Here is a 27,299-nt window from a genome sequence, read left to right on the forward strand (position 1 = left end):
ACTGTTATATCAGCAACCTTCCTGCATGATGGGAAAGCTTCTGTACATCCAGAAAATATTCATTGAAGGTAGCAATTGAGTGATGTTCATCTGTAAGTATTCAAATGATCCAGCAGGTGCTGGAAATGTATCATCTGAGTATTTTATTGTCTTGTCAAAATTATGGGTTTGACAAACCAGACAGTGGTTATAAACCATTTTAGGAATTTTAGAACAGACAGCCTGCCAGTATTTTTAAAAATAATTGGGATTATTTTATCTCTCCTATGATGAGTTAAGGAGTACAGAGCTTTTAATAATTAAAGCTTTAGGGACTCAGGAAGGACCAAACAACTGTCCAAGCCCTCCATTAGCCCACTCTTAACATTGAATTTACATCCTTTTAAATACCAGTTGATTTCTCCAATTCAGGCACAAAGCATTGTTTATGAAATAGTTCATCATAGGTAATTTGACTTGGATCAATCTTATGGAGCTCATTCAAATTGTATATCTTAACAATTTCAGTACTGGCTGACTTAGTATGAAAACCTGCCAAAGCATTTCCTTAGCAACCAATTAATTCGTGTTCTGCTTGATGTGGGGTTAGTGGTTTTATGAACCAATCAATTTATTCATTAGAATTCTAGAAATTCTTATCTAATCTAATTGTGTGAACCTAAGGTTATCAGAAACCTGTGTTGTCAGAGTTCTTTCCATGAATCCCCTCAAAGATGAAAAATTTAGGTTTATAGTTGTTTTCAATAGCTTTCAGGAAAATACCAAAGTAAAACAATTAACTGTCTGTGGATGGCAAGACTTTAAATGATAATGGTTAAATGGCTGATGAAAATTAATTATAATGCAATTGACAAGAAAATTTTGTTTCCTTTTCTGTATATACAGTATTTTAAAATTAAAATTACGAGTGATAGTAATATGTCAAGACTATCAAGTTTCTGGGAATTTCATATAATTTCTGGAAAACATTAATAACATACTCATGCAATATAACTTAAAGATGGTTCAGCAACACTTATTATTTGACAATGCTTCCCATGCAATTTAACACATCAAATAAGCCTAATTAGTTTAACATCTCTCTTTTTTATAAGAAGAGAGGAAAAAATTCCTTTGAGAAATTCCAGAGGTCAGTTTGGAAACTTCCAAAGTTGGTTTGAGGTCAAAAGGCCTTAATTTAATGCTTGATTTTGAGAAGTGGTTAAAAAATGTCAAAGGGTTTAAAATAATTAATTAAAATAGGGTCATAGGTCACTGGCAACAATAGTCATTTAAGCAGAGTGATAATTAAAATACTTCAAAGAAAGTTACATAATTTTAGAAAAACCTTAGCTTTTTAAATAGAGAGAACTGTTTTCTTGAGTGATCAAAAGACTAATAAAGACCACACGAAGCACAGGAAATTCTCTTTTTTAAAAAACTGACATATTTTTGTTATAGAGGGTACATCTGTAGGTTTGTTACATGGGTATATTGCACCCAGGTAGTGAACATAGTACCCAATAGGTAGTTTTTCAACTCACATCCCCCTTCCTCCCTCCCCTATCTAGTAGTTGGCAGTGTCTATTGTTCCTCTGTTTATATCCATGTGTGCTCAATGTTTAGTTCCCACTTATAACATGTGATATTTGGTTTTCTGTTCCTGTATTGGTTTGCTTAGGATTATGACCTCCAGCTTCATCCATGTTGCTGTAGAGGACATGATTTCATTCCATTTTTATGGCTGTGGAGTATTCCATGGTGTATATGTATCATATTTTCTTTATCCAATCAATGATTGGTGGGCACCTAAGCTGATTCCATGTCTTTGCTGTTGTGAATAGTGTGGTGATGAACATTATGCATGCATATGTCTTTTTGGTAGAATGATCTATTTTCCTTTAGGTATATTCACAGTAATGAGATTGCTGGGTTGAATAATAGCTCTGTTTTGAGTTCTTTGAGGAATCTCCAAACTGCTTTCCACAGTGGCCGAACTAATTTGCATTCCCATCGACACTGGGTAAGCATTCACTTTTCTCCACAGCCTTGCCATTATCTGTTGTTTTTTGACTTTTTAAAAATGGCCATTCTGATTGGTATGAGATGGTAACTCATTATGGTTTTGATTTGCATTTCTCTGATGATTAGTGATGATGAGCATTTTTTCATATGTTTCTTGGCCACTTGTATATCTTCTTTTGAGGAGTGCCTGCTCATGTCCTTTGCCCACTTTTTTTTTTTTTAGACGGAGTCTCACTCTGTTGCCCAGGCTGGAGTGTAGTGGCGTAATCTCTGCTCACTGCAACCTCCTCCTCCTGGGTTCAAGTGATTTTCCTGCCTCAGCCTCCTGAGTAGCTGGGATTACAGGTGCACACCACCACACCCAGCTAATTTTTGTATCTTTCATAGAGACGGGGTTTTACCGTGTTGGTCAGGCTGGTCTCTAACTCCTGACCTTTGCCTACTTTTAAATGTTTTTTTTTCTTCCTTGTTGATTTAACTTCCTTATAGATTCTAGATATTAAACCTTTGTTGGATGCATCATTAGTCAATATTTTATTCCATTCTGTACGTCATTTGTTTACTCTGTTGATAGTTTCTTTGGCTGTGCAGATGCTCTTTCGTTTAATTAGGTCCCACTTGTTTTGTTTTAGTTGCAACTGCTTTTGAGAACTTAGCCAGAAATTCTTTGCCAAGACCAATGTCAAGAAGGGCATTTCTTAGGTTTCTTCTAGAATTTTTATAGTTTGATGATTTACATTAAAATCTTTGATCACTCTTGAGTTAATTTTTGTATGTGGTAAAAGGTAAGGGTCCAGTTTCAGTCTTCTGCATATGGCCAGCCAGTTATCCCAGGACCATTTATTGAAAAGGGTTCCTTTCACCATTCCTTGTTTTTGTTGGCCTAGTCAGAGATCAAATGGTTGTGTGTGGCTTTATTTCTGAGTTTTCTATTCTGTTCTACTGGTTTATGTGTCTGTTTTTGTACTAGTATCGTGCTTTTTGTTTACGATAGCCCTGTAATACAGTTTGAAGTCAGGTAGTGTGATGCCTCCAGCTTTGTTCTTTTCCTTAGGATTGCCTTGGCTATTCAGGCTCTTTTTTGGTTCCATATGAATGTTAGAGTAGTTTTTTCTAATTCTGTGAAGAATGATGTTGGTAGTTTGATAGGAATAGTGTTGAATCTGTAGATTGCTTAGGGCAGTATGGCTATTTTAATAATATTGATTCTTCCAATCCATAAGTATGGAATGATTTTTCCATTTATTAGTGTCATCACTGATTTCTTTCAGCAATGTTTTATATTTCTCCTTGTAGAGATCTTTCACCTCTGTGGTTAGCTGTATTCCTGGGCATTTCATTTTCTTTGTGGCTATTTTAAATGGGATTGTGTTCTTGATTTGACTCTCAGCCTGGACATTATTGGTTTATAGAAATGCTATTGATTTTTGTACATTGATTTTGTATCCTGAAACCTTACTAAAATTGTTTATCAGTTCTAATAGTCTTTTGATGGAGTCTTTAGGATGTTTTAGGAATAGAATCATATTGGTAGCAGAGAGAGATAGCTGACTTCATTTTGGATGCCGTTTATTTCTTTCTCTTGCCCAGTTGCTCTGGCTAGGACTTCCAGTAATATGTTGAATAGGAGTGGTAAGAGTGGGCACCCTCACCTTGTTCCAGTTCTCAAAGAGAATGGTTCCAGTTTTTGCCATTCAGTATGATGTTGGCTGAGAATTCTTCATAGATGGCTCTTATTATTTTGAGGTATGTTCCTTTAATGCCTGGTCTGTTGAGGGTTTTTATCATGGATGTTGGATTTTCTTAAAAGCTTTTTCTGCATTTATTAAGATGATCATATGGTTTTTGCTTTTAATTTTGTTTATGTGGTAGGTGAAATCACATTTATTGATTTGTGTATGTTGAGCCAACCTTGCATCCCAAAAATAAAGCCTACTTGGGCCGGGCACGATGGCTCATGCCTGTAATCCCAGCACTTTGGGAGGCTGAGGCGGGCGGATCACGAGGTCAGGAGTTGGAGACTAGTCTGGCCAACATGGTGAAATCCCGTCTCTACTAAAAATATAAAAAATTAGCTGGTGGCTACTCAGGAGGCTGAGGCAGGATAATCGCGTGAACCTGGGAGGCCAAGGTTGCAATGAGCTGAGATCGTGCCATTGCACTCCAGCGCGAGTGACACTGCAAGACTGTCTCTAAATAAATAAATAAATAAATAAATAAAGCCTATTGATTTTGGCATATTAACTTTTTGCTGTGCTACTGGATTGAGTTTGCTATGTTTTATTGAGGATTTTTGCATCTATGTTTATCATGGATATTGGCCTGAAGTTCTCCTTTTTCATTGTGTCTTTGCCAGATTTTGGTATTAGGCAGTTGCTGGCTTCATAGAGTGAATTAGGGAGGAGCCCCTCCTCCTCAATTTTTTGGAATAGTTTTAGTAGGATTGGTACTGGGTTTTTTTGTACAACTGGTAGAATTCAGCTGTGAATCCATCTGGTGCAGGACTTTTTTTGGTTGGTAGGTTTTATTATTATTATTATTGCAGAGCTCAGTATTGGTCTATTCAGAGTTTTAATCTCTTCCTGATTCAGTCTTGGGAGATTGTGTGTTTCCAGGAATTTGTTTGTTTCCTCTAGATTTTCTATTTTTTTTGTGTAAGTTGGTCATAGTATTCTATGAGGATCTTTCATATTTCTATGGGATTGGTTGTAATATCATCTTTGTCATTTCTGATTATGCTTATTTGGATCTCTTTTTTGTTGTTAATGTAGCTAGAGGTCTACCAATCTTGTTTATTTTTTATAAGAACCAACTCTTGGTGTCATTGACATTTTGTATAGATTTTTGCATCTGAGTTTCATTCAGTTCTTCTCTAATTTTAGTTATTTTTTTTCTTCTGCTAGCTTTAGGGTTGGTTTGTTCTTTTTTCCCAGTTCCTTTAGGTCCAAAGTTAAATAGTTAATTTGAGCTCTTTCTAACTTCTTGATGAAGGTATTTAGTACTATCAACTTTCCTCTTAACATGTTCAGCTACACCCTGGAGATTTTGGTATGTTGTGTCTCTATTTTCATTAATTTCAAAGAATTGTTTGATTTCCGCCTTAACTTTGTTGTTAACCCAGAAGTTATTCAGGAGCAAGTTATTTAATTTCCATGTAACTGTGTAGTTTTGAGAGGTCTTCTTGATATTGACTTATATTTTTATGCACTGTGGTCTGAGAGTATGCTTGGTATGATTTCAAGTTTTTGAATTTATTGAGACTTGCTTTATGACTGAGCATGTGTTCGATCTTAGAATATGTTCCATGTGGAGAAGAGAAGCATATATATTCTGTGGTTGTTGGATGGAGTGTTCTATAAATGTTTATTATGTCCAGTTGGTGAAGTGTTAAGTCCATAGTTTCTTTGTTAGTTTTCTGCCTTGATGGTATGTCTAATGCTGTCAGTGGGGTGCTGAAGCCTCACTGTATTATTATGTGGTTGTCTAAGTCTTTTCATAGACCAAGAAGAACTTGTTTTATGAATCTGGCTACTTATAGTACTGGGTGCATATATGTTTGGTATAGTTAAGTCTTCTTGTTCAATTAAACCTTTATCATTATGTAATGTCCTTCTGTGTTCTCCTTAATTTTTGTTGGTTTAAAATCTGGGTTATTTTATATGGGAATAGTGACTCCTGCTCTTTTTTGTTTTTTGTTTGGATAGCGAATCTTTCTCCATCCCTTTACTTTGAGCCCGTGTGTACCATTACATGTTAGATGGGTGTTAGCTTGCCACTCTTTTGCTTTTATGTGGGATGTTTAGCTCATTTACATTCAGGGTTATTATTAATATGTGAGATATTGATCCTGTCATCATGTTGTTAGCCGGTTGTTATGTAGAGTTGAGATTGCTTTGCAGTGCCTGTGGGCTATGTGCCTATGTGTGTTTTTGTGGTAGCAGGTGCCATTCTTTCAATTCCATATTTAGCACTCCCTTAAGGACCACTTGTGAGGCTGGTCTAGTTAAAATGAATTCCCTCAGCATTTACTTTTCTGAGAAGGGTTTTATTTCTCCTTCACTTATGAATCTTTGTTTGATGGGATATGAAATTCTTGGTTGAAATTTCTTTTATTTAAGAATGCTGAAAATAGTACCCCAATCTCTTCTGGCTTGTAAGGTTTCTGCTGAGAGGTTTGCTGCTAGCCTGATGGGTTTCCCTCTGTGCATGAATTGACTTTTCTCTCTTCCTTTAAGATTTTTTCTTTTACCTTGACCTTGGTGAATCTGATGACTATGTGCCTTGGGGATGGTTGACTTATATAGTGTCTAACCAAGGTTCTCTGTATTTATTCATATTGCATGTCATCCTCTCCAGCAACATTAGGGAAATTTTCATGGACTATATCCTCAAATATATTTTCTGAGTTGTTTATTCTCTCGCTCTCTCTCAGGAATACCATTGAGTCATAGATTTGTTCTCTTTATGTAATCCTATATTTCTCAGAAGTTTTATTCATTTTTTAAAATTATTTTTCTTTATTTTTGTCCAACTGAGTTGATTCGAAGAACTGGTCTTTGAGCTCTGAGATTCTTTCCTCAGCTTCGATCCTTCTGTTAATACTTTTGATTATATTATGAAATTCTTGTAGTGAATCTTTTAGCTCTAGAAGCTCAATTTGGTTCTTTTTTAAATGGCTATTTCATCTTTCAGCTCTTAGATCATTTTACTAGATTCCTTGGAATCCTTGGGTTGGGTTTCAACTTTCTCCTGAATCTCCATGAGATTCCTTGTCATCCAGAGTTCACATTCTATATCTGTCATTTCAGTCATTTTTGATTGGTTAAAAACCATTGCTGGGGAGCTAGTGAACTTGTTTGGAGGTAACGGTACACTCTGGCTTTTTGCATTGCCAGAACTCTTGAGTTGGTTCTTTCTCATCTGAGAAGGTTGGCATTCCTTTAATTGTGTAAATTGAGTATAGTTAGTTGGGTTCATTTCTGGATGTTTTCAGAGGGCCAATGCTCTATGCAGGTTCCTTATTTGTGGCTGAATTCTTACCCTTGCTCTTATAGGGGGTTATATTAGCAAAGTATTTTTGTTGTTGTAGTTTGGGCTGCAGTCCAGTAGATGAAGCTTAAGCGTATTTGCTGGTAGAGGCTCTTACTCTGCTGCATGGCTCCTTTGTATTTCCTGCCACTTGCAAGCTTGCTCTGTGGTGCAGTGGCAAGAGAGGTGACCCCTTCACCGAGTTTACTCCTGGGCCTTGGGGGAACTCCTTCCAATCACTGGCACTGTACCTGCATTTCTTTTGTTAGGTGTTTGGGCTGCAGGGTTCCCTCAGTCAGAAGCTGAAGTAGGGAGATAGACCATACCTTTTCAGTCTGGCTCTGTGGAGAAAGGCATGCCTATTCCTGCTGCAGCCCATGAACCCATGTGACTCAACCCTCTTAGTGCTCTGAGAGTTTGGGCTCCATTCCCACTCGAATGCCTTAGTCCTTCTAGGCTATGCACTGCAGCCCTGGGGAGAGATCAGGCTTTTTGTGCCTTCCCCACCTTGGGGGCAGCAGGGGTGGGGCTGCAGTGGCAGCAATGGCATACAGCCTGCCAGTTACCTCAGGGGGTGCCACCCCAAAGAAATGCATAGCCATGGCTAATTTGAATTATCAGCTAGGGATGGGGCAGCTGAGCTGTGGGCCCAAGCTTGGGAGTAGGTGGGGGGGACTCTGCCTAGGGAAGACCAAAGAAGATAGTTTGGCCTCTTCTCCATAGGATGGCTGTGGTGTGCTGTAGGCCTGCAACAACAATCAGGCTGTTTATTCCCTTTCTAGCCTGGGTGTTGGGGATGATGGGTGGGTACTATGATGGTGGCAATGATAGAGGGCCTGTCAGTTGTCTCTGGAAGCTCCACCCCAGAGAAATGCAGAACCACCACTAACTGATCAGATGGGAGTGGCGCAGCTGCTCTGGGGGCCTAAGCTGGAAGGCCCTGACCAATCAGGAGCAGCAAGTTCAGAGATCTGCATGGAAAACAGTCTGGCTGCCTTACTGTATGGCAGCTGTGGCATGCTGGAGGCCAATGACAGTTCTTAGATTCTTTACTCTCTCCCCAGCCTGAGGACAGCAGGGGCAGGGGTTGTAGCAGTGGCAATTGCAGCAGGCTTGTTAGTTGCCTCTGGGAGCTCCATCCCAGAGGAAAGAAGAGCGCTGACCAGCTGGAATGTTCAGGTTGGAGTGGGGTGGCTGTGATTGGACCTTGCCTGATGAGGTACAGTCTGCAGTTCATCCTCTCCTCAGCACCGTGCATGTGGTACCGATCCTAGAAGTGCACAAGAGAGCCTGAGCTCCTTTGTTGGTAGGGCTACGGCAGCTGGCACCAACATGCTCAGGGATCCAAGGCTCATGGAGCTCAATGTGGGCTTCAGTGGTAGCTCTGCACAGACTCCACAAGCTCTCTGTGTCGATCTGGAAGCCCAGGGGAGCTGGGGGCCTCTCCTGTGCCCAAGATTAGAAAGCTCATGCAGACGTGTGGTCCCTGGGGACTCTCACTCATCCTTTCTTTGCAGCTGGGAGCCTCCTCTGGCTCTACACCAATCCTGGGTGGGCAGCTGTGCTGCCTTGCTCTTCTTTGCTTTCTGTGGGTCGCTGTTGCTTCTTTGATGAATCAAAACATGGCCTCCTGTATGATCCACTTGAAGAACTAGTGTTTACTTGCCACTCTGTCTCTTCTCCATGACAGCAGCATGCACTAACTGCTTCTAGTCAGCCATCTTGGCAAGTCAGCCATCATGGCATTTCTTTTACTGACTTTCTTAATTATCTTGACAAAACGCAGAATATTTCCTTGGCCAATTACCTAAAAGGTAAAGACCAAACAAACAAAAAACCTTTTCACAATTTCCTATTAAAAGTAGACCAGTACCTCAAGAAAAAGTTGTTTTAACATAAAGGATGAAATTCTAATTTTCCTTCATAGTGTTTTTTATATTAAGGCTTAATTTTTAGAAAAATTTATAAATAGCATATCTAATCTTAGCTAGCTTAATCACATATAAAATTTCTTTCCCAAGGTTTCTCTTCTACAGACTTTTTGTATTAGTCCATTCTCAGTGAAGAAATAGCCAAGACTGGGTAATTTATAAAGGAAAGAGGTTTAATTGACTCACAGTTCTGCATGGCTGGGGAAGCCCCAGGAAACTTATAATCATGTTGGAAGGCAAAGGAGAAGCAGGTACTTCTTCACAGGGCAGCAGGATGGAGTGAGTGCAAGCAGAGGAAATGCTAGATGCTTATAAAACCATCAGATCTTGTGAGACTCACTCAGTATCATGAGAACAACATGGGGGAAACCACCCCCATGATTTGATTATCTCCACCTGGTCCCGCCTTTTACATGTGGAGATTATGGGGATTACAATTCAAGATGAGATTTTGGGTGGGGACACAGCTAAACCATATCACTTCCTAATATCCAGTCAGTTTTTTTCCCCAAATACTTCTTTCTCATTTTGGATCAATCATTCTACTCTAGAACAAAAATTATTCTCTTTTTGTTTTAACAAAACAATACACATCCTCATAACTTATGCTTTTCCTTACCAAAAGCACATCTTACCTATATTGTATACTTGCATATAAAGTTGTTTTCCTTATTATTTCTAGTAATTTTAGTTACATATTTTAATTAGAATTCTTAGTCCTTTATGACCTTAATTTCTAGTGAACACTAGGAAGCAAGCAAGTGTGAATATCATACCAGCAGTCTATAGATTGGAAAACCTGTGAATTATAATTCTAGGAGCATGTACTTTTTTATAATACATTTTTTCAATGTGGCACAGAACATTTATTAACAGTCCCAACTGTCTGTAGTCTCACTGTAGTAAGAAACTGTAGAGGAAGCACATTTTTATTTCTATTCTGTTACGGCTTTTTTTTTTTTTTTTTTTCCCATCCTTCATAAGAATGTTAAAAGTTTCTGGTATAGAAAGGACATTTTTCACATGGGAATTCTATCTTACCTCTATTTAACTCTTGCTTTTAACAATTATGCTTGAAATGCCCATAAAGATGAGACATTAAATAGCTAGCCATCACCTTAAGTTATTTTTCTTGCTGACAAGCTATGTCACATAGAGATAACATGAACTTATTTTACTAAATAAGCCTAGGGAAGAAGAGTTGTGCATCTGTATTATACTAAATGCTGACAACTCTGAAGGTATGCCTGAGTTAATCAAGCCAATATACTTTTATTAGCTACTATTTACCCAAGATTATCCAAGAGTATGTCAACTTGAAAAATATTTTAGGTTTGTTTCTAAGGGTTTAAAGAATACCTATTTTATATAAGTACTTATTTTTCTTTAAGCCAATTAAATAGTTCTCTTTTACAACTTAATTTTGGCAATACCATAAGGAAAAAGAAATATATTACACATTCATAACATACATACTGACATATATAAATATAAACATAAAAACAGATCTTGTAGTATTCATTTAAAAATTTTAGCCAGGTGCCAAGTACAATAACACAAAGCTCACTAATCTGGAAGTGAATTTTTTTGTGGCCCATGGAACAACATTACCCACCCAGATGGCTAAAGCTTTTGACTGGTATTTGTAGAAAAGACTTAAAATTTTTTCCATTAGCCTTCTCTAAGGAATCTTTTAAAGAGGAAATCTTTGATTCATTTCATATCTTAGATATTTAATACTTCTGTGTATCCATTAAAGAATGTGTCCCATTGCTTTTGTGGTATGTTGGATCCTTTCTTCTCTAATGTGCCTCACAAGTGACCAATTTTATCTGGGTTAAAACTTCACTGTGGCCACTGTAATTCTAGCTTGTCCTTAGTAAGGTTAACACATTTTTAAAAATGCACAGGTTCTGCGACCATAATTTTTGTACATGGAGAAAATTGTGCTTATTTTTGGTGTTTTTAAAGTGATACATTGGGTTGACATACGTTGTGCACATGTACCCTAAAACTTAAAGTATAATAATAATAAAATTTAAAAAAAAAGAAGCTAGCAGGCAGCTTCACTGATATTTCTTTAAGGCAAGTTTTTCTTTTCCTTTTTCTTTAGCATTGTCTTCATCTTCTTCTCTCTCCTTCCACTTCTCCTCTGAAGGTATTCAGGAAGAGGATGGCAACATGTAGGCAATAATCTTTCTGCCACTGGAGATGTTTTATCGTATTCAGAGAAACTAAGTGAGATATACCAGAATCCTCACATACTCAAGTCCTGCAGTTGGCCCTGCAGAACCTTCATATATACAAAAGCCCTTCATATATGCAGATTTCCATTCCTGCAAATATTGTATTTTCAATATGTGTTTGGTTGAAAAATATCAGCTTAGAAGCTGATATTATAAGCTTATAAACCGATATATTAAGCAGATCTACACAGTTCAAACCCATGTTGTTCAAGGGTCAACTGTATATTTACAGGTCACCTTTCATCTGAAGGACTTTCATGTCTACTACACAGGATGTTATAATGATCTATTGTCAAAAATGTTCTTTGCAACTTATAGAAACATGAGAGTACAGCTTACAGAAACATGAGAGTATAGAAACATGAGCCAGAGAGAATTCTGGCTCAACAGAATTCTGATAAACTCTAGGAGTAAAAAGAGAGAAGAAATAAAGGCAGGTTTGAAGAATGAGAAAGAAATGATAGTCTTTTAGACAAGGAGTTAAGTATTCAATTGGCCATACTTTTGAATTCCACCAAGCTTTGGAACACTCTCCTTGGCCCAGAAAAACTATCAGGAAACCGTACTTGAGCTAGGCTGCAAGTGAATGTTTGCTATACTTTTGATTTGTTATGGCCCTTTGTAGGAGAGAAAATGCTAAGCAAATATTTGCACATTGCACTGTAAGGAAATAAAAAATGCATTAGAAGTGAATCAGTTGACCTTATGCTGTTTCATTAGAAGTAATTTCTTTTGGATTGTCTCATTGCCTATAAATGTTCTTCCTTTGCATCTTAACAACAACTCTGTCATGAGTAGTCTATGACTAGCTTATTTTTTCCACTTTTGCTCCCCATGAACATGATAAGGACCTCTCCCACTCTTTATGGGGCCTGCGTTTTGCATCCTGCAAAGACCAAACACAGTTACATTGAATCCATCCTTTTCTTTAGAGGAACATTTCTCAAATTATCTCTAATTTTTCGGTGTTTTACAGTAAAATGGATCAGGTCTAAGAGTTCTCTAAGAGAATTTAGCATTTGACATTTTTATTTCTATAGCAATTGAAATACATCAGTACAACCATATTCAGAAAGGGCATTATATCAGACACTGCCAGGGTATTTTAGATATTTGTCATTTTTGATCGTGGTTAGTTTTTGGCCTTAATAATAAGTATTATTATTTTACTTATTGCCAGTGAGTGATAGGATAGAGCTTAACTAAATGCTTAAATGATGTGCTTGGATCCCCACATAGATCCACAGTTACTATATTCCTTAGGGTTTTGCTATAGCTATATAGAGGAAAGGAGAATTCAGTCATCCCAATGCACATGGTACCCTGGGCATGCCAAACTCAAAAGAATCTATACTACAGCAGCTATATGCACAATGTAAGTACCAATTTAGTTTCACCAAAAATCATCACTTTATATTAAATTCATATCACTGATTAGAATTTTATTGGCTGACCTTTTTAAGTTTTATATATGTTAAGATTCTATAATTGTACACAACTGTAAGTGTAAGAAAAGTTATTGCTAGTTTTATGTGGGTGCATATATAGGCAATATAATAAAAAATAATTTATGTTGAAGGTTTATGTGATAACTTTTCTCCTTATAAGGGTTTTTTCCTGGAGTGATATCCTTAAAGCATTTAAAACAGATTTTATGAAGTAACTACTGATACTAGAGGAAAGAGCTAAGCTCCATTCTGATTTGTGCAGAGTGACTGGGTATTCAGGGAGAATAAGGGAATAGGGAAGAGGAACAGCAGGGGCCTGAGCAGAGTCAAGGAAGTGAAAAATTACAAAAACCAGGAAGTGGAGGTTGGTCCCTGTAAACTCATGTGCGTTTGTTATCTGGTGCTCATCAAAGTTAGACTCCTAACCTTCCTTAGAGATTGGGAGACAAGAGCCCTATCTTCAGGCATTGGCTGGAAGAAACAGTCAATTCATCCGTCTACCTTGAGTTTTCTCAGGCAGGAACTTTAAGGGGTAGGAGGGTAGGACCATCCTAGGGTTGTGGCCTTGGGCTTTTAGAAACTATTAATACGTTCGTGTTTGTTAAAGTCTTTATAGGTCAATGTTAAGGCCGAGCTGAGAAGAGTGCTCAAAGGAACCTGGATAGACTTTGATTAAAGAGAGAATCTTTGTCAGTGATAATTACAGAGTGGCACTTTCTTATAAACAGTGACTGCTATGTATTAACTGTTGTTAAGTGAGCTTGATTTTAATATATTAGCTGAAAAAATATGAAAGATTATGCTCTTCATTTCAGGGCCGAGATCTGGACGATAAAATTCAGGAATATAAACAAGCTGGAAAAATCTTTCCAGAAAATCAAATAATAGACTGGTTTATCCAGCTGCTGCTGGGAGTTGACTACATGCATGAGAGGTATGTTCATTTGCTACTGGGAACATGATATATTTTTAACAGTCATGTTTGAACTTGAAAAGAGAATTTTTTTCTATAATTGAAAGAAAACAAATTCAAAAGGTATATGGCTATAATTAAACATCTATAATATGTTTTTCCTTGAGAAAACTGTTGAATGATTATATCTAGAGGGTTTACTTGCATAGCTTTTTGTTGCTGTTCTAAAACTCAAGTTGGCCTTGAATATAAGACAGAAATTTTTATTAAACACATTTCATTATGTCTGATCATGTCCTGTGAATTACAGGAAGTTCTCAGAAACCTTTGGCATCCTATGAATTTATTGTATCTTACAGCAGGCTTGAGTTGTAAATACCTTAGTATGCCACAAGTGAATTGTGTGGTCACCTTGGAATGTGTCAGTGCACACTTAGCTAGGTTCACATCCCAAAAGAGCTCAGTAATTGAGACAGAATGTATTCTTTCACCTCAGAGAGATAAGTATTCAGATAGAAAGTCAGTTTTGATATGAAGTATCTGATAATGAAGGTCAATTATTTTGATTATCTATGATTTACATTTACAATCTCTGCCTCAAAAATGTATTTTAAAACTTTTAATGAATTTTTATAGGTCAAAAGTAAGAAGTTTTAGAAGTTAAATGTTTTAGAGACCCATAAAATGATATGAACACGTTTGAAAAGATGAACATACATAGACAAAAAAGAAGTGGATACTCTGAGGTGTCTATGGTCGCTTTCACCTTGGAAGTGGGCGTTAACACATGGTACCATTCTTCTTGAACAAAAGGGGGTAATTTGTAAGGCACACCAAGGTCTAACTATCCATGGATGTCAGATTTCTTAAATGTGTCATCTGTACTTTCTGACAGCATAAAAAGTAATCGGATTATTCTGTAATTCGCCATGTATCTTCTAAAACACATGCTTGTTGATACAGATAGCTACTGATTTATTGACACCTCATAACAATCTGTTGGATGATGTCAAACTATCTTAAGAAATCTTTTATTAAAAGATTATTTGACTTAAATAAATCAAATAATCTTTTAATAAGCTACCCAAAGCTACTGACTGTAAAACTTCTGTGTACATACATTTATATTGGTATTTCTTTTATTTCTTTATTTCTTAGCATATTGTTAGGTTATACGCCAGAAAAACAACTAAAAAACAACACATATTAAGATGCTAACTATGGTATTCTATGTACAAAATACAAAACTGGAATTTGGTTGATTTAAGAACCCAAATATTTTTGATACCTTTAAGACTGCTTAGTAATAGTTAAAATAAATGAGTTTAAAATAACCCTTTGAACAGAGGCTTATAATTTTTTGATCCTTTAATAGTCCAAGAAAGTCATTAAATGAGACTAAATATTTGGATATTTGTGGATCAGTGGATCTGAAATACAATCCTTTGTGATTCAGGTAACAAGTGATGGTGCTTCTTAGTCATTATGTTATTATAACCAATTACTGTAAAGTTTTTATGTACAGAGAAATTACAGTTTTATATTTCAGTTCATTCATTCCTTCATTAGATAGTGATAAATTAAAAATAAGTCTCAACCTCAAAGAGCTGTTAGTAAGCTAGCAGACATAAAACATGTACCCTTATAACTGCAAGCCATGTACCATGGTGGATGTGCACAATTCAGTATCTCCACTATTCACTAGATTCATGACCTTGAGCAAGCTGATCATGAGAGCAAGCTCTCCTCTCTGAACCTGTTTCCTCATCTATTAGATTGGTGCAAAAGTAATTGTGGTTTTTGCCATTATTTTTAATGACAAAAGCCACAATTATTTTTGTACCTACCTAATATAAAGTAAGGATAATAATAGGACTCTCCTTGCTTACATTAAAGGGTAGAAAATATGCATTGAGATATTAGACAGTTTAAAAGTTTGCAAAATGTTAAACTCTATGTAATGTTGTTGTTATAATTTAATATAGAAATGAGAGCACAGACATCAAAAGGGGTTTTAAAAACGATGACAGTAACAAGTGTTGGTAAGCATATGGAGCACCTGGAATTATTTTATATTGTTATAGGGTATATACATTGATATAAAACACTTTTGAGAAATGTTTGACAATACTTTCTAAGCCAAACATACAAATAGCTATGACCCAGTAATTCTATTCCTAAGGGTAGAAATGAGTGCTGATGTCCAACAAAGGGTATGCAGAAATGTCCATAGAAGCCTTTTTTGTAACAGTGAAAACACTAGAAAATATTCATCTACAGTGGAATGGTTACATGAGTGCGGTATGGCCCTATAATGGACTTTTTAAATTACTATTCTATAATTTAAAAACAATACACAATTGATAATAAGCATGACCTGGGTGAATCTCAGAGATCAGAAGTAGGATGAAAGAAGCCAGATGCAAAACAGTGTGTACTGCATGACTACATTTATATGAAGTTCAAAAATAGGCAAAACTAATCTAAGATAGGTCAGAATAGTTATTACTCTTGCAAAGGGGTTTTGCCTGGAAGGGGCATAGAGAAACCTGGGATGTTAGAAATGTTCTATATCTTAATCTGGATGGAGGATTACGAGAGTGGTACAGATGTTGATATATATGTAAAAAATCATCAAATTTAAGATTTTTGCATTTTAATGTAAGTTATACTCTAGTTTAAAACAAGTGATAAAAGTGCCAAGAAAAGTACCATTTAGTGTTACAGGAGATCAGAAGAAAGATAATGTTTTCATTTGGAGAATCAATGGAGGCTTCTTCTTGGAAGAAGTAGCACTTGACCCAAGGTAGGTTTCAAGTATGATGAAAAATGGGTCAGAGCTTTCCAGATATAGGGAACAGAGCACAGCCACAGAGGTGGGAAAACATGGAACTTTTAGAGAGAATGGTGAGTAGTTCTATTGGGAACGCTCTTGGAGTAAGGAATAAAGTTGTTGGCAAAGGTAGGCTGAGGTCAAGAGGGCTTTATTTTGGAGCACAGACATTGGACTCCGCAAGAGCTTTTTGAGTGGAGTTATATAATATTGCCAGAGCTTGCTTCAGGAAGGTTAGATGATAAATTATACCAAGGAGAGAAGGTAACTTGGGCTATCAGTCAAGAACCTTTTATAATATCCATGCATGAGATTGTGAGACCTAAACCAAGCTGGCAGAGGTGGGTAGAATAAGGAAGGATGAGAATGAACTCAGTAAGTTGAAATGACTGGACTTGCAATTAAGTGTATCTGTGAGATGTGACAGAAGGTCAAAGATGAACCTGAGGTTTTGTGCCTGGATGAATGAGAAGTTGGAAAGACAGGTTTGAAACAATAGTGATGAGTTTAATTATGAATATGCTGGGTAGAATATGGAGAGAGAAGAAGGAGAGGGAGGAGAGAGAGAGAATGAGAATGAGAGAAGGAAGTTAGAAGTGAGGCTCTGGATCTTAGGGAACCATCAGGGCTTGATTTTGTTTGGGTTCCTACAATATCAGAGCCCTGAAACAAAGACTAGGGTACAAATAGATTTTTAGGAGGTAATCTTAGAAATCAGAAGCCAATAAGTGGGAAGAGTGAGAAGGAGAAGCCAGAAAAGCTGTGCAGAATGCATGATTGAACTAGTGGCTGCTGTGGGTAGAGGGATGCAGAGGCAGGACTCTTCCAATAGTGTTTTAAGTTTTAGGTTTCTCTTCCTGCATTCTTTCCTGGCTTTTTGGGGGGGGAAAAAAAGAAAAGAAAAAGCAGGCCAGGCACAGTGGCTCACATCTGTAATCCCAGCACTTTGGGAGGCCAAGGCGGGTGGATCACGAGGTCAAGAGTTCAAGACTAGCCTGGCCAACATAGTGAAACCCCGTCTCTACTGAAAATACAAAAAATTAGCCAGGCGTGGTGGTGGGCACCTGTAATCCCAGCTACTTGGAGGCTGAGGCAGGAGAATGGCTTGAACCCGGGAGGCGGAGGTTGCAGTGAGCCGAGATTGCACCATTGTATTCTAGCCTGGGTGACAGTGCAAGACTCCATCTCAAAAAAAAAAAAAAAAAAGCAACCTTGCTTAAATATAACTATTGTTTTCTAGCACTATTATGAATTTCCTCTTGAAAAATTTCTTGTTTTTCTGGGAATTTGGAGTGAGGAGGGGGAGGAAGTTGTCTTCATCTTTATCCAATTTTAGAATGGTTTTTAAATGGAGCAGTTATATATATATTATTCTTGATTGTAAATGTGTAATCAACGTTTCACTTCTGTTGATTTTCAATATTTAATTTAGTGTAAAACATGTTTCCTTCAGAAAATAAACTTATTTATCTTAATTATCTGACTTTAAAACTTTTTAAATCCAAAAGAATGATTTTTTTTTTAGCATATGGCATAAACATTTATAAATAATGATGTTAAAAAGCCGAGACTATTCACAGTTCACTGAAAGCTACTTTGAGAACGTAGCACTAAAACATGTTCTTGCTGAAGGGAGTCATGCTGTATTAACAAAACTCCAGTGTCAGTGGCTTACAGCAGCAATCATTTCCTGCTCATGTTGCATATTGACAGATACGGGTCATCTGCAAGTCTGCTCTACATGTCTTCGTTCCAGTACCAAAACTGAAGGAGCAGCCCCTATCCAGGACAGGCTTTACTCCTGGTGGAGGGAAAAGCAGGAGAGTGGAAACCCCTTGCTCAGACATGACAATCATCCAGTCTGCTCACATGTCTTTGACCAGAGAAGTCACATGACCACTCTTAATGTCAGAGGGGTGGAGATGCCTCTTCCTCCCAAAGGGACCCCTCACTGCAAGGAATAAGAAGCGTGAATACTTGGGAACAAGAATAAGTCTACTACAATGTTTCACTCAGCTTTAAACTAAAATCTTTCAAATTACAGCTGATAAATATAGGCTTGTCTACAAAGCATTATTCTAGTTTTCTCCTTATATGATCTACAGTATATATTAAAGTATATTTTGAAAATTACATAAATTGGCTTACATATGAGTTAAGATTACCTTGGAAACAACACATGTGAAGAGGTTAGGTTTGTTGCAAATGCCTTGCAAAAATTTTAGTTTATATATATGATGGTTGATTTTATGTGTCAAGTTGACTAGGCAGTAGATGCCCAGAATTACACATTGTTTCTAGGTGTGTCTTTGAAGATGGTTGTGGATCAGATTAGCATTTGAATCTGTGGACTCAGTAAAGTAGATTGCCCTCCACAGTGTGGGCATGCATCATCCAATCCCTTGATGGCTTGAATGGAACAAAAGACAGAGGAAGGAGGAATTTGCTCCCTTGTTCCTGCCTCACTACTTAAGCTAGACATCTTATCTTCTCCTACCCTCGGACTGGGATTTACACCATTAGCTCCCCTGGTTCTCAGTCCTTTGGACAGGGACTGAATTACACTATTGGCTTTCCTGGGTCTCCAGCTTGTAGACAGAAGATTGTGGGACTTCTCAGCCTCCCTAATTCATGAACCAATTCTTCATAATAAATCATTTATCATTAGAACCCAGACTAATACAGTGCAGCTATAGAGGAGATAAAGAAGACCCTGGAAACACTAAGAAGAATGAAGTTACAGAAAAAGTGAAGAATCTGTTCACTCCTTTGGAGCTTTCCAGTACTTATTTTAATTTGGTTTATTTATACATTATTCTAAATCTATAACATATGGCATAAACACGTAAATAATGATGTTAAAAGCTGAGAAAATTCACAGTTCACTAGAAGCTATCTTGAGAATGTTGCACTGAAACCCATTCCTGTTCTGGGCGGGGAGTTCAATTAATGTCAATTTCTTAAGATAAAGGACAGAGCAGCCTCTCTGCAGAGAGCCCACCTGCTGGTGGTCTCAAGGCCTTGCTGATTTTGGTGCTTTCCAAGTGGAGGAGAGAACAGGGCTGGGCACTTACTCCAAGATGGCTTCCTCATCACCTCACTGGCCATGGATTTCCCAGCCAGCTTGGCGAGGTATTGTGGTGGAGTGGCTAAAATGTTCCCTGAAAGGTAGTGTTTTCTTTCTTTTCTTTTTTTTTTTTTTTTTATTATACTTTAAGTTCTAGGATACATGTACACAACGTGCAGGTGTGTTACCTATGTATACATGTGCCATGTTGGTGTGCTGCACCCATTAACTTGTCATTTACATTAGGTATATATCCTAATGCTATCCCTCGCCTTCCCCCACCCCATGACAGGCCCCAGTGTGTGATGTTCCCTACCTTGTGTCCAAGTGTTCTCATTGTTCAATTCTCACCTATGAGTGAGAACATGCAGTGTTTGGTTTTCTCTCCTTCTGATAGTTTGCTCAGAATGATGGTTTCCAGCTTCTTCCATGTCCCTACAAAGAACATGAACACATCCTTTTTTATGGCTGCATAGTATTCCATGGTGTATATGTGCCACATTTTCTTAATCCAGTCTATCACTGATGGAAATTTGGGTTAGTTCCAAGTCTTTGTTATTGTGAATAGTTCCACAATAAACATACGTGTGTATGTGTCTTTATAGCAGCATGACTTATAATCTTTTGGGTATATACCCAGTAATGGGATGGCTGGGTCAAATGGTATTTCTAGTTCTAGATCCTTGAGGAATTGCCACACTGTCTTCCACAATGGTTGAACTAGTTTACAGTCCCACCAACAGTGTAAAAGTGTTCCTATTTCTCCACATCCTCTCCAGCACCTGTTGTTTCCTGACTTTTTAATGATCGCCATTCTACCTGGTGTGAGATGGTATCTCATTGTGGTTTTGATTTGCATTTCTCTGATGGCCAGTGATGATGAGCATTTTTTCATGTGTCTGTTGGCTACATAAATGTCTTCTTTTGAGAAGTGTCTGTTCATATCCTTTGCCCACTTTTTGATGGCGTTGTTTGATTTTTTTTTGTAAATTTGTTTAAGTTCTTTGTAGATTCTGGATATTAGCCCTTTGTCAGATGAGTAGATTGCAAAAATTTTCTCCCATTTTGTAGGTTGCCTGTTCACTCTGATGTAGTTTCTTTTGCTGTGCAGAAGCTCTTTAGTTTAATTAGATCCCATTTGTCAATTTTGGCTTTTGTTGCCATTGCTTTTGGTGTTTTAGTCATGAAGTCCTTGCACATGACTATGTCCTGAATGGTATTGCCTAGGTTTTCTTCTAGGGTTTTTATGGTTTTAGGTCTAACATGTAAGTCTTTAATCCATCTTGAATTAATTTTAGTATAAGGTGTAAGGAAGGAATCCAGTTTCAGCTTTCTATGTATGGCTAGCCAGTTTTCCCAGCACCATTTATTAAATAGGGAATCCTTTCCCCATTTCTTGTTTTCATCAGGTTTGTCAAAGATCAGATAGTTGTAGCTGTGTGGTATTATTTCTGAGGGCTCTGTTCTGTTCCATTGGTCTATATCTCTGTTTTGGGACGAGTACCATGCTGTTTTGGTTATTGTAGCCTTGTAGTATAGTTTGAAGTCAGGTAGCATGATACTTCCAGCTTTGTTCTTTTGGCTTAGGATTGTCTTGGCAATGTGGGCTCTTTTTCGGTTCCATATGAACTTTAGTTTTTTTTCCCAATTCTGTGAAGAAAGACATTGGTAGCTTGATGGGGATGGCACTGAATCTATAAATTACCTTGGGCAGTATGGCCATTTTCACGATATTGATTCCTCCTATCCATGAGCATGGAATGTTCTTCCATTTGTTTTTGTCCTCTTTTATTTCGTGGAGCAGTGGTTTGTTGTTCTCCTTGAAGAGGTCCTTCACGTCCCTTGAAAGTTGCATTCCTAGGTATTTTATTCTCTTTGAAGCAATTGTGAATGGGAGTTCACTCATGATTTGACTCTCTGTTTGTCTGTTATTGGTGTACAGGAATGCTTGTGATTTTTGCACATTGATTTTGTATCCTGAGATTTTGCTGAAGTTGCTTATCAGTTTAAGGAGAGTTTGGGCTGAGACGGTGGGGTTTTCTAAATATATGATTATGTCATCTGCAAACAGGGACAATTTGACTTCTTCTTTTCCTAATTGAATACCCTTTATTTCTTTCTCCTGCCTGATTGCCCTGGCCAGAACTTCCAACACTATGTTGAATAGGAGTGGTGATGGAGGGCATCCCTGTCTTGCTTCAGTTTTCAAAGGGAATGCTTCCAGTTTTTGCCCATTCAATATGATATTGACTGTGGGTTTGTCATAAATAGCTCTTATTATTTTGAGATACATCCCATCAATACTTAGTTTATTGAGAGTTTTGGGTATGAAGGGCTGTTGAAGTTTGTCGAAGGCCTTTTCTGCATCTATTGAGATAATCATGTGGTTTTTGTTCTGTTTATATGATGGATTATGTTTATTGATTTGCATATGTTGAACTAGCGTTGCATCCCAGGGATGAAGCCAACTTGATCGTGGTGGATAAGCTTTTTGATGTGCTGCTGGATTCGGTTTGCCAGTATTTTTTTGAGAATTTTTGCATCGATGTTCATCAGGGATATTGGTCTAAAATTCTCTTTTTTTGTTGTGTGTCTGCAGGCTTTGGTATCAGGATGATGCTGGCCTCATAAAATGAATTAGAGAGGATTCCCTCTTTTTCTGTTGATTGGAATAGTTTCAGAAGGAATGATACCAGCTCATCTTTGTACCTCTGGTAGAATTCAACTGTGAATCCATCTGGTCCTGGACTTTTTTTGGTTTGTAGGCTATTAATTATTGCCTCAATTTCAGAGCCTGTTATTAGTCTATTCAGGGATTCAACTTCTTCCTGGTTTAGTCTTGGGAGGGTGTATGTGTCCAGGAATTTATCCATTTCTTCTAGATTTTCTAGTTTATTTGCATAGAGGTGTTTATAGTATTCGCTGATGGTAGTTTGTATTTCTGTGGGATCAGTGGTGACATCCCCTTTATCATTTTTTATTGCATCTATTTGATTCTTCTCTTTTTTCTTCTTTATTAATCTTGCTACCTGTCTATCAATTTTGTTGATCTTTGCAAAAACCAGCTCCTGGATTCATTGATTTTTTGAAGGGTTTTTTATGTCTCTATCTCCTTCACTTCTGCTCTGGTCTTATTTATTTCGTGCCTTCTGCTAGCTTTTAATGTGTTTGCTCTTGCTTCTCTAGTTCTTTTAATTGTGATGTTAGGGTGTCAATTTTAGATCTTTCCTGCTTTCTCTCATGGGCATTTAGTGCTATAAATTTCCCTCTACTCACTGCTTTGAATGTGTCCCAGAGATTCTGGTATGTTGTGTCTTTGTTCTCATTGGTTTCAAAGAACATCTTTATTTCTGCCTTCATTTTGTTATGTACCCAGTATCATTCAGAAGCAGGTTGTTCAGTTTCCATGTAGTTGAGTGGTTTTGAGTGAGTTTCTTAATCCTGAGTTCTAGTTTGATTGCACTGTGGTCTGACACACAGTTTGTTATAATTTCTGTTCTTTTACATTTGCTGAGGAGTGCTTTACTTCCAACTATGTGGTAAATTTTGGAATAAGTGTGATGTGGTGCTGAGAATGTATATTCTGTTCATTTGGAGTGGAGAGTTCTGTAGATGTCTGTTAGGTCCACTTGATGCTGAGCTGAGTTCAAATCCTGGATATCCTTGTTAACTTTCTGTCTCGTTGATCTGTCTAATGTTGACAGTGGAGTGTTAAAGTCTCCCATTATTATTGTGTGGGAGTCTAAGTCTCTTTGTAGGTCTCTAAGGACTTGCTTTATGAATCTGGGTTCTCCTGTATTGAGTGTATGTATATTTAGGATAGTTAGCTCTTCTTATTGAATTGATCCATTTACCGTTATGTAATGGCCTTGTTTGTCTCTTTTGATCTTTGTTGGTTTAAAGTCTGTTTTATCAGAGACTAGGATTGCAACCCCTGCTTTTTTTGTTTTGTTTTGTTTTCCATTTGCTTCGTAGATCTTCCTCCATCCCTTTATTTTGAGCCTATGTGTGTCTCTGCATGTGTGATGGGTTTCCTGAATACAGCACACTGATGGGTCTTGACTCTTTATCCAATTTGCCAGTCTGTGCCTTTTAATTGGAGCATTTCGCCCATTTACATTTAAGGTTAATATTGTTATGTGTGAATTTGATCCTTTCATTATGATGTTAGCTGGTTATTTTGCTCGTTAGTTGATGCAGTTTCTTCCTACCATTGATGGTCTTTACAATTTGGCATGTTTTTGCAGTGGCTGGTACCGGTTGTTCCTTTCCATGTTTAGTGCTTCCTTCAGGGACTCTTGTAAGGTAGGCCTGGTGGTGACAAAATCTCTCAGCATTTGCTTGCCTGTAAAGGATTTTATTTCTGTCTCACTTATGAAGCTTAGTTTGGCTGGATATGAAATTCTGGGTTGAAAATTCTTTTCTTTAAGAATGTTGAATACTGGCCCCCACTGTCTTCTGGCTTGTAGAGTTTGTGCTGAGAGATCTGCTGTTAGTCTGATGGGCTTCCCTTTGTGGGTTACCCGACCTTTCTCTCTGGCTGCGCTTAACATTTTTTCCTCATTTCAGCTTTGGTGAAACTGATAATTATGTGTCTTGGAGTTGCTCTTCTTGAGGAGTATCTTTGTGGCATTCTCTGTATTTCCTGAAATTGAATGTTGACCTGCCTTGCTAGGTTGGCGACGTTCTCCTGGATAATATCCTGAAGAGTGTTTTCCAAGTTGGTTCTATTCTCCATGTTGCTTTCAGGTACACTAATCAGACGTAGATTTGGTCTTTTCACATACTCCTATATTTCTTGGAGTCTTTGTTCATTTCTTTTTACTCTTTTTTCCTCTATACTTCTCTTCTCGCTTCATTTCATTCATTTGATCTTCAATTACTGATACCCTTTCTACCACTTGATCGAGTCGGCTACTGAAGCTTGTGCATGTGTCACATAGTTCTCGCACCATGGTTTTCAGTTCCATCAGGTCATTTAAGGTCTTCTTTATGCTGTTTATTCTAGTTAGCCATTCTTCTAATCTTATTTCAAGGTTTTTATCTTCTTTGTGATGGGTTTGAACATCCTCCTTTAGCTCAGGGAAGTTTGTTATTACCGATCGTCTGAACCCTTCTTCTCTCAACTCGTCAAAGTCATTCTCCATCCAGCTTTGTTCCGTTGCTGGCGAGGAGCTGAGTTCCTTTGGAGGATAAGAGGAGCTCTGATTTTTAGAATTTTCAGCTTTTCTGCTCTGGTTTCTCCCCATCTTTGTGGTTTTATGTCCCTTTGGTCTTTGATGATGGTGACATACAGATGGGGTTTTGGTGTGGGTGTCCTTTCTGTTTGTTAGTTTTCCTTCTAACAGTCAGGACCCTCAGCTGCAGGTCTGTTGGAGTTTGCTGGAGATCCATTGCAGACTCTGTTTGCCTGGGTATCACCAGCGGAGGCTGCAGAACAGCAAACATTGCAGAATGGCAAATGTTGCTGCCTGATCCTTCCTGTGGAAGCTTGGTCTCAGAGGGGCACCTGGCTGTAGGAGGTGTCTGTTGGCCCCTACTGGGATGTACCTCCCAGTTAGGCTACTCGGGGGTCAGGGCCCAGTTAAGGAGGCAGTCTGTCTGTTCTCAGATCTCAAACTCCGTGCTGGGAGAACCAGTACTCTCTTCAAAGCTATCAGACAGGGACGTTTAAGTCTGCAGAAGTTTCTGCTGCCTTTTGTTCAGCTATGCCCTGCCCCCAGTGGTGGAGTCTGCAGAGGCAGGCAGGTCTCCTTGAACTGCGGTGGGCTCCACCCAGTTTGAGCTTCTGGGCCACTTTGTTTACCTACTCAAGCCTCAACAATGGTGGACGGCCCTCCTCCAGCCTCACTGCCACCTTGCAGTTTGATCTCAGACTACTGTGCCAGCAGTGAGAGAGGCTCCGTGGGTGTGGGACCCTCCAAGCCAGGCATGGGATATAATCTCCTGGTGTGCCATTTGCTAAGACAGTTGGAAAAGCACAGTATTAGGGTGGGAGTGTCCCGACTTTCCAGGTACCATCTGTCATGGCTTCCCTTGACTAGGAAAGGGAATTCCCTGACCCCTTGCACTTCCCGGGTGAGGTGATGTCCCGCCCTGCTTCAGCTCACGCTCTGTGGGCTGCACAGACTGTCCAACAAGCCCCAGTGAGATGAACCCGGTACCTCAGTTGGAAATGCAGAAATCACCCATCTTCTGCATCGCTCATGCTGGGAGCTGTAGACTGGAGCTGTTCCTATTCGGCCATCTTGGAACCTCCTCCCTGTTGTGTTTTTTCCTGAAAGGTAGTGTTAAGAACTCATTTTTAATGTAGTGAGGCTTCCAGGGAAGAGCCATACTTGGAAATCTGAGTCAGTAAATATGACTGTGGAAAGAGGGGTCCTACCCCAGATTTGAAGATGGAAAAGCAGAGAGAAGTTGTGTTTGGTGTTACTGGAGATTCCTGCTTTCTCCTGGTCCTCACTTCTTGAGAATATCCTGCAGTCACTTTTTCAAGGTAACCTCACCACTGAGCCAGGTTGTAGGCACACTCCTGATATGCTGGCAGTGGCCAATAGTTTGAGGAAGACCTGACCCTGCTTCTGACTTACAACATAGAGGACTCATTGTGTTGGTGAGGGGACATGAGACTGATGAAGAAAGGCAGGTGCCTCAGTGCCCAGGACAGGGGCCACATGGCAAAGACCAGTAACAGGAGTTGCCTAGGTTGTGCATCACAAAGGAGCCATTGGCTGTGCCAGCACCTTTGGCAAGAAGAGTTTGTGATCCACCCTGAGAACCTGCTAGATGAAGGACAGACCTCCAGGGAGGGTTTCATAAACTATTCATATAAGGGCTTGAGGGGAGGTGAAAGGAATTGTCCATACCTTCTCCACAGTTCTACCTTGGGCTGGAGGCCTGAGAAATGCCTGCCCTCTGTACCTCCACAGACTGTTCTTCATCCTAGCATGGGCCCTGGATGCTGGGGAAGAATGACCTGATGGGGAGATGGAGATGGGGTTTTTAGCATGAATTTGAACCAGAATCTGTCAGCAAATCTTAACCAGATCACTTGGGTATCATGAAACGTAGAAATGAGAGGGACCCACCACTTGAACAGATATGGTATGGTGCACGAGATAATAGATGGAGAACTGTGTTGAGCTTTTTAGAAGAAAGATTTCATGTAAACCGTATTGCCTGTTACCTTATTATTTGTTGGACTTCATTTTCATATACTTCAAAGGAATGGATATTAGCCAAACATAGGATAAAATTATGCTGGCTCATTTTGGCTTACTGTAACCACAAAGCCAATACATTATGATTTTTTTATTTTCCTGAGACAGAGTTTTGCTCTTTCGCTCAGGGTGGAGTGCAATGGCACAATTTCAGCTCACTGTAACCTCTGCTTCCCAGGTTCAAGCAATTCTCCTGCCTCAGCCTCCAAAGTAGCTGGGATTACAGGCATGTGCCACCATGCCTGGCTAATTTTTGTATTTTTAGTAGAGATGGGGTTTCACCATGCTGGCCAGGCTGGTCTCGATCTGCCTGCCTTGGCCTCCCAAAGTGCTGGGATTACAAGCACGAGCCACCACGCCCGGCCAATTATAATTTTTCAATAGATATTTAGCAAATAGCTTGATACCTGGTTTGTTGCACAGAATTTATTGTTCCATTACCACAGTGCCAGCTAATTACTTCTCATAACTGCTTTCTAACATAGTGTATGCCTTATTCTTAAAGTATCTACTGTTGAGTTACTAATTTATGTATTTATAGAGGCCTATCAATGTATTATTATTTGTAATTCATCTTCTGCTTGTCTAGTCTAGATGTCATCAGGTGAC

General features: G+C 38.5%; 1 protein-coding gene and 1 long non-coding RNA gene across 43 annotated transcripts in view; one reads left to right on the forward strand and one right to left on the reverse strand.

Annotated features, from left to right (window-relative positions):
• NEK11 (NIMA related kinase 11) overlaps positions 1-27,299 on the forward strand; it is a 329,806-nt gene that overhangs the window by 78,468 nt on the left and 224,039 nt on the right. For 39 of the 41 annotated variants that reach the window (XM_054552609.2, XM_063722193.1, XM_054552608.2 and 36 more), the window contains one exon: positions 13,473-13,591. In XM_054552609.2, coding sequence (XP_054408584.2) covers positions 13,473-13,591 — 119 coding nt within the window. Of the gene's footprint in view, positions 1-1,889; positions 2,003-13,472; positions 13,592-27,299 lie in introns of those variants that run through there. The other 2 variants (XM_063722207.1, XM_063722205.1) reach the window with 1 other exon arrangement.
• LOC129058640 (uncharacterized) lies at positions 1,976-26,154 on the reverse strand. 2 transcript variants are annotated; one of them, XR_010139239.1, is made up of 4 exons: positions 25,856-26,154; positions 25,635-25,747; positions 19,787-25,431; positions 1,976-8,839 (listed from the first exon to the last, which is right to left on the reverse strand). It is a non-coding gene; the product is annotated as an uncharacterized LOC129058640 (long non-coding RNA). The 2 variants fall into 2 exon arrangements; XR_008523906.2 differs by having other exon boundaries at positions 19,787-19,905; positions 25,856-26,135.

Source organism: Pongo abelii, chromosome 2 (genome assembly GCF_028885655.2).
Source record: "Pongo abelii isolate AG06213 chromosome 2, NHGRI_mPonAbe1-v2.0_pri, whole genome shotgun sequence".
In the NCBI taxonomy this organism is placed as follows: Eukaryota; Metazoa; Chordata; class Mammalia; order Primates; family Hominidae; genus Pongo; species Pongo abelii.